The sequence below is a fragment of the Galeopterus variegatus genome, unplaced genomic scaffold, assembly GCF_000696425.1.
Source record: "Galeopterus variegatus unplaced genomic scaffold, G_variegatus-3.0.2 Scaffold116, whole genome shotgun sequence".
In the NCBI taxonomy this organism is placed as follows: domain Eukaryota; kingdom Metazoa; phylum Chordata; class Mammalia; order Dermoptera; family Cynocephalidae; genus Galeopterus; species Galeopterus variegatus.
The window spans coordinates 25698-33731 of NW_007726227.1; the positions used below are offsets into that span (position 1 = coordinate 25698).

An 8034-nucleotide genomic window follows, 5' to 3' on the forward strand; every position below is an offset into this window, starting at 1 on the left:
GGCTGGTGTATGAAAACTGTGGCTGTATGGGAAAGGGACATTATTTTGACCAATAGTTCTCAAAGCAGCAATAGTGTCTGAAAGTTGGTAAGAAATGCACATTCTTGAACCTGTCCCTCGATGTACTGAGTCAGAAACTCAGAGGAGAGGCTCAGAAATCTGAATTTAGTAAGTCTCCAGGTAATTCTCACTACAAATAAGTTTAAGAAGCATCAGTTTAGACAATAAGACAAATAAGACAGGCTTTTTTGAGTGTGTGTGTCCTTTTTGAGACCAGCCGCAGAGTGCACCGGCCATCCCTATATAGGATCCGAACCCGCGGCAGGAGCAGCGCCACACTCTCCCGAGTGTGCCACGGGCTCGGCCCCAAGACAGGCTTTTTCATAAATGAAGTTGGATAGAATATTTAAACAACTGGAGGAAACAATTCTAACTGCTATGGCAAAAGTTTTTTAGACATGCTGGAATTGGTATACAGAAACGTGTAACCAGCAGACAAAATAAATTCTCCTAGAAATGAAGGTGAAGGCATTTTCATTCAAACCCATTGGTTAGAGCAGTGATGACTAAACAGACTACAAGTTTAGTATCTAGCATTTGAAATGTGAATCATCCTTCATCAATCATGGGAGAGAGATAAACATCTGACTTATCTCAAAAAGAAAGATATGCAATTGAATGGAGTTCATGTTTTTTGCAAGAATCCAAAATATTAGTTTTATGCTGAAAGCACCTTCACACACAAGTGCATCTCTTTTTTGGAAGTGACCTGTAGGCATGGCTCAGAAACATCCAAAAAGCAGCTGCAAGGATTCTGGAATTCTTCGCCATATTTCATTCCAAGTTCTGTGCAGTTTTCTGGCATCAGTTACTGGATTAATAGTCCCAACAAACCAACAGATAGGACATCGCCAAATTCAGCTTTTGATGAGTAGGATAAGTTGGAAATTATACATTTAATTTATGTATGTATGCATATGTTTATGCAAATTAACCCAAGTAGAAAAACCTTTAAATGGTAAATATGCCAAAATTGCAATCTTAAATCTGCCCTTCTCTCCCAGCTGTTGCAAAAACAAAGATCAGAAACAAAATGAGTATTAACTGTGAATACCATGTTTAAAATCTCTACAACTTGGCAAGAATGTTTGCTAAATGGAGGTTTAGTAAAATCTTCTTAAATTAATAGAGTACTAGGTACACTTAAGAAAATAAATACCCTGAGTGCAACAGTAAGCCATCTGAAAAACTGTGGTGGAGTTTTATCACGCTACCCTGTCTTCTGAAACTCAGCATGAAGTTCAATCTGAAGTCAATTCTGGGGCAAGGCATCACTGATCTCAGGCACATTGCTAATCTCCCCTCTCCAAGGCCTTGGCTCCTGACCTGTCAGCATCTCTGCAGTCCATATCCCTGGACGATGATGCAATTAACAAACGGCTTTTTACTTATCAGAGGAGTTTGCTGAATCCACCCAACTGTCTAAGATAATAGACAGTTGGATATTTGGAAAAATTTCAAAGACTCATACAGAGTTTTGGTATCGGTGCGTGTGTGTGTGTGAGCAGCCATCGCAGAAAACATCACAATAAGAGTCATTAATTAGTATGAGACTATATGAAATCTAACATGGAAATGTGCAATCTATTTCAAAATAGATGGTGGGAAAGGGTCAGAATAATTTGATAATTATTATATTAATGGAATAATTGGCCTATTTTGAAAAGGTGAAAATAAATAAATCTTGGAGAAAGCATCTTCTCCATCACCAATTTCCCACTTCTGATTTTTCCCCACAATCTGAATATTTTCATAAACAATTAGGTAAAGTTCTAAGGCTATATTTTATTGCATTAATTGCAAGTTGGATGTTATTTCTATTTTTATATACCACAATGGAAAACAGTCTAAACTTTATAATATTATCGCCCCTCCCCCGCTTTTTAAACATTTAGGCTTTTCTTTAGAGCCTGAGTGCTTAAAATGAGTTCAGATTTCCTGTTTGAGATAAACAGAGCCTCAAATCCCTAGTATGCCAGTGTATGACTGTAAACCATAAGGGTCTGCAGCAAAAGACCAGGGAAACATAATGAACAGCCTCCACCCACCTTTCTTCCATCCAAGGTCTTTTATGGAGATAAATACAAAACACGTACCTACAAAAAGTGTACTATTCCTAAAACAATAGGCCAGTACTTTCCTCTGGAAAAGGGCAGAAGCTATCTTCCCAGAGTGCCTGGAGATGCCCCCTTGTTGTGACCCCTCAGTGTGTTTGAGGCCACTGAGGGCATGCGTACTGGCAGTGACTCTTGGCAAGCCTGGGGCAGGTTGGGAACAGAGTATCCAGAAAAAGAGGACTTTCTCCAGGTACCTCCTGGTGGGGTCAACTAGGATATGATCAAGAGCAAGTATGAGCCCCAGTGCCCATCTTCTCTTGGTCAAGGCCACCGGGGATGTTCCACTTGTGCATGAGACTGTAGCCTGGGAGTTAACTGAAACCAGCCATCTCAGATAACTGTTATGAGGGTTTCTCTCATGACACTGTCAGGTTTGGGATACTGGAAAAAATTCTTTCCTCAAACCCATCCCAACCCCTCTCAAGTCGCAGCACAGCAGAAAGAACGAAACAGCCGCACCAGAGATTTCGCACGATGGGGCGCTGGCTCATTAAAACCACATTCTCATTCAGCAATTCATGATGCAATGGTGCGTGGCTGAGATCTGGACAGAAACATGCCAAATTCTCTTTTCAGAAAGGAAACCCTCACAGTTCCTAAGCTGGCAACCATTATGCATGGAAACATGGAAATGCTACCTTGTCCCAGAATCTTCACATTGAGAAATTTAGCATGGTGCTACGGTTTCTAAAAATTTCACAGAAAATGTGTTTTTTTAAAAAATCAAGCCTCTGATCAAATGTCTTTGCTTAAGACTAAAACTAGTGAAGACTAGTCTAACAAAATATTTAGTATAAAAGTACCTAATGTTTTGTAAGCACTAATCAGCATAATGAAAATACTCTGCCCTGTGTCCCAGGCATATTTGTAAAATGGACAGATATTGCAGTAAAACATTTCGAGATGTAAATACTCAAAACAAGCCTAAGTATCTAGTATTTTTTTCATCCCTCTTCCCTAGGAATATATATTTTTAAATAGTTAAGTAAAGTTGGTGCTGTGTTGTTCTGATTGTGTTGCATTTCATTTGCTAATTTCAGACCAGGGTAATGATTTCTTGAGAGTCACACAAGATCAGAACAGGATTTATTAAACTATGTTTTAATCTCTTTAAGGAAAGAAGAGAAGCCTTAATTTTCACTATTAAAAACTGCTAAAATCAGACAGAATGGAGAACTTGACCACTGCCGAATGAATGCCATTATCATTACTGGAATGCTCTCCTCTTAAATCCGTCATAAAGAACAAGTTCCTAACACAATGTTACACTGCACTCTATGACAGGTAGAATTCTAGAGTTCTATGACAGGATGACAGGCCTCAAGTCTCTTCAAGATTTAGAGGGGACCCATGAGTTGCCACTTCATTCTTTCCATCTGCCAGACACAAACTAGCTTGCCAGGTGAGTCAACCCAGGAACGGTAGGAGTGAAAACACCTGGCCACACGCGACTGTGATCATTTTACCTGCTGTGCATTCTCCTCAATGGAAAACAGACAACCCTCCAGGGGAGGAAGTAATGCACTCTGCTCGAGGAAGGGTATAGAACAGAGAAGTTTATTTTACACTATTCATCCAAGAAAACAATTGCCATAAACCAGTGCAAAATGTGCAACAGAATCATAAGTGTGTCTTAGCTCTGAGAGCCCAAATTGGTGATTTCCTCTCCTTTCCTCAGTCAGGCAGGTGCCCCATTGGCTCACATTGGCCTTGGTTTGCACCACAGACAGAAACATTCAACCAGTTGGTAGCAGGTTTTTTTTTACAATTCATACCAGGATGTGTACAAGGGATGGGGAAAACCATACGGAATGAATGATAAGTGATCAGTGCTTAAAGTAAATACAAGGGACAGCACAGGCAAGAATCCACAGTTTCAATAAATACAAGTGTAATAAGCATGGGTGGGTCTCAACTCGGTGGAATTAATCTGCATAATAAGTCTGCATCATACAAAATCTAGCAGGGCTGCTGAGCAGTGATTGGCAAAAAACGTTCACAATAACTTATGCCCTTGAGCGAGTCCGCGTTTAACACGTTCTGTGGTTTCAAAGGTGTCAGTTCTCTGTGTTTTCTCCTTCCCTGGCCATCCCTCCAGGAGGGGAGGGTGGGGCTGGGCCGACTGGGCAGAGGCGTCCCCTGAGGAAGGATGCTTGCCCAAACCCAGCTGTCAGGGTCCAGTGTACTCGATACCAAGTGGCGAATCGGGACTTAATTGACAATGTCTGTGCAAAGTGCGCTTCTCTCCAATGTCCAAGAAACCAGTGTCTCTAACTCCTGCACGGAAAACAGTGGTGGCCTCTGGGTCACTCCCTGTCACCCCAAATACCAAGCAACAAGAGCACATCTCAGGGACTCACATGTTGGGGAAGCTTCTGTCGTTGACTGCCTGGAGCCTAGCGGACGGAGAGTTTGACCGGGCCCGCTTGTCAAAGGCCTCAGGCAGGCTAAAACTATTGCTTGAAAACTAGAAAGAACCTAGTGAGAAAGAGATGGTCATAATGGACGTGGGAAAAGCTGTCTTCTTCCTCCAAAACAGCTCCCACTGTCACGCCCACAAGACTTTAGCGAGGTGTCCTTGGGTATAAAATGACAAGCAGTTGTTCCTGGTGGCCTTGCTTGGCGCTGCTCTAACAAGCACTGAATCCAGGCATCCTCCAGCATAGCTGGGATTCAGTCCCAGGAGACGCGGCAGTACCACCTGTGGGTCTTCAACTAATCCAGAGCCCAGAGAAAGACGACACAAGGGGACCTCTTGATCTCTGGAAGAAAAGGGGGAGCCCCCTCCCCAATAAAACAACCCCCCAAACGCAGTAACCCTGGGAATCACCTCAAAACAGAACAAAATCCCAAACACTCCCTGCGATCAGTGGAGCCTCTCTATGTCTTCAACAGTCTCAGATCATAAATTAGGTTAGTCTTCCATCAAATAACTTAAAAAAGGAGGAGGGATTGTGATCAGTTTTGCCTGGCTTGGGCCAGTTAGCAGCCAGTTTTTCTAGAATCTCAGTCACTGTTCAGAAATGGAGCCTGAAAATTCACGTAGATGTTGGACGTCTTCACACGAGGTGGGGGAGCGAGGAATGGGCCGGGGACAGCCTGAGCCACCAGGACAGGAGCGGAGGCTGTGGACAGCACGGGAGAGACGGCCGCCGTGACCCTGGGGCCCGCTGACTCGGGTGCGGCCGGGTCTCGTATTGCACAGAAAGGAAGGACCTGGGCCTCTGCGGGTGGCCTAGCAGATCAGTGGTCCCCACACATGGGCAAGTTCACAAAGGTGAACACGTTGAACTCCGTCATGATGGAGAAGCACAGGAACACGCCGTACAGGAAAAGGCACCCGCAGCCCAGCTTCTTGTCCAGCTGCCATTTGTTCAGGTGAACGCCGAACACCTGCAACACACAGAGGGTCAGAGGGCACGGGAGGAGGCAGTGATGGCCGGAGGGTCTGGGCGACGCCGGGCAGGGGCTGCCGAGAGTAGACTTGGGTGGAGTGCTGATCCTCTCGGACCTGCAGAACCCCTCTCTTAGACTGGAAGCAAAGAGCATCAAAATCAAGAAGAGAGGAAGTGAGAGCCTGCTGGGTGTGGGAAAGTAACTTCAATAAGGAAAAACAATGGGACTCATACACAGAGCAGCCAGCACCCATCCCTGGGCCCCAACCTGGCCTTGTCACCTGTTCAGCCCTTCCTCACCTTGCCCCAGCAGACCCTGGTTCTCTCCTGAGGACACCACCTCCCTACAGCCCTCTTCCCATTGCTGTGCCTGGAAGTGGGGACATCGTCCCCCTCGCCCCTCATGACCGTTTCCAACCGATTTTCCTTCTCTCCTGCCTCAAAGCACTGAGCTTGGAATCTAGCCTTCTGACTGTCACTCTCTATCCCTCATGGCCACCAGTCACCCACTGTCACACCTGAGGCCCTTGCTGTGCTCACCAGCCACACGTGGCTAGAAAAATTTAAGTTTCAATGAGATAAAATTAAAAATACAGTGCCTCATTTGTGGCCACATTTCAAGTGCTCCATATCCACACAGAGCCAGTGCCTTCTGTCCAGCACAGGCACGGGCCATTTCATTGGGCCAAGTTCTAATGGACAGTGCTGTGGCCTATGTCTTGCCATTACTCATGACAGAAACATTTGCATTGTCTTGCAAACATCCTATATTCCGAGAACAATCTCCTTTCTTTCCAGCTTATTCCACCCAGTACCCCAACTCCCACAACTCTGCAAACCTCACAACCCACAGTTCACTGACACCATCACTGTGCCTCTGGGCTTCACCTACTTTGTATCCAACCCCACCCCCACCCCCTGCTTCTTTCCTTATCCTGCTTTAATTCCATCTGCAATCGCTAGACTCACTCCCGGGCGGGGCATGAACCTCCATTTCCTGGCCTCTCTCTCGCTCAGGCTAAGCCCCAGCCCTTCGGTTCAAGCCAAGTCTCCATCTAGGCCATGCTGTATCCACACAGGTGGCCAGTGAAGCTGGATAGAAATGCCCAGCCACACTGACCACTGACCTTAAGTGGGTCATTATGCTTTACAGCAGGCATCCTGTATGTCCCTAGTCCCTTGTTTCTCCCTCTCCTGGATAGTTACTTCACACCCATCCTCTCTCCTCCAACCTCCAACACTCCCTTCTCCACCTTCACTCATTCCCAGGCCCCAGAGTTCACAGCATCCCCTGCCCCACCTCCTCCACGTGTGCACAGATCCCGTCTCTCATCATGCTAAGGGACATGGTGCCAACAGTTTGACCCTCCACATTATTCCAATTGGCATACAAGGATGCCATTGTCTCTCTTATCTTAAAAAAACAACACTTTTTCTGGATTTCCATTTCCCTCCTTTTTCACAGCCAGGTAACTTGAAAGAATTGCAAATACCAGCTGTCTCATGTCTCTCCTTCCAGTCTCTGTTAGCTTCTTCAACCTGCCCCATCGCTCCGCAAAACCACCCTCAAGAATACCAATGACTCTGCGTTTCTAACTCTAATGGCCAACACTCAGGACTCATCTCACCCAACACAGCCGACCACTCTTCCACCTTGAGTCACCTTCTCCACGTGGCTCAGGATGCAACCCTCGCCTGGGTTTCCTTCTGCCTCTCCAAGCTGTGCCTTCCCTGCTTCCTTAGGTGTCTCACCCTCATCACCCTGGCCTCTAAGTGTTGGAGTGCACCAAGACTCAGATCCTGGGTCTCTTCTCTTTTCTGTCTAACTCACACCCGTGGTGAGCTCATTCAACTGCAGAGCTTTAAATACCATTTACATTCTGGTGTCTCCAGCTTTGGACATTTCTCCTGAACTCAGACTCATATTTCCAACGGCTTTCTTGACCTCTCCCCTTGGATGTCAAAGAGGCATTGCAAACTCAGAATGTTTGAAATTTCTTTTTCTCTCGAAACCTACTTCCTTTCAACAGCCCTATTCTGACAGCCTAGCTAGTGCTCATCCCAGTCTCCTGTAAACTGTACGACTATAGCACAGCCTAAGGAGGAGCACAGTAGCTATGAGAGTGCACTCTGATGTCAGCTGACTCGCTCCTCCGTTCACTAGGTTAAGTGACAAAGACGAGTCATTCAACTTCTGCAGGTCTCAGTCATTCATCCGTATAACGGCGCTAATATTAGTGACTACCTCATGGGGGGGTGGAGAGCTCCAAATAGGAAAATACATGCAAACCATTAAGCACAATGTGTGACTATTACAAGTGTCATAACTCCAAGTTGCACCAGACCTGAAGAACTTTCTAAACCATGAAAGAATAGATTATGTAGATTTTAACTTTTGTGTAAGGCAGCACTATACTTGTTTTGGTAAAATCTTTTTTTTTTTTTTTTTTTTTTTTTTTTTT

At 45.2% G+C, this 8034-nt stretch overlaps 1 protein-coding gene across 1 annotated transcript in view; it reads right to left on the reverse strand.

Moving 5' to 3' along the window:
• Window positions 1-3713: 3713 nt before the first annotated feature.
• Window positions 3714-8034, reverse strand: part of SLC24A3 (solute carrier family 24 (sodium/potassium/calcium exchanger), member 3) — a 406199-nt gene continuing 401878 nt past the window's right edge. Inside the window, exon 15 of the mRNA XM_008587241.1 lies at window positions 3714-5570. Coding sequence (XP_008585463.1) covers window positions 5421-5570 — 150 coding nt within the window. The 3' untranslated portion in view covers window positions 3714-5420. The remainder of the gene's footprint in view (window positions 5571-8034) is intronic.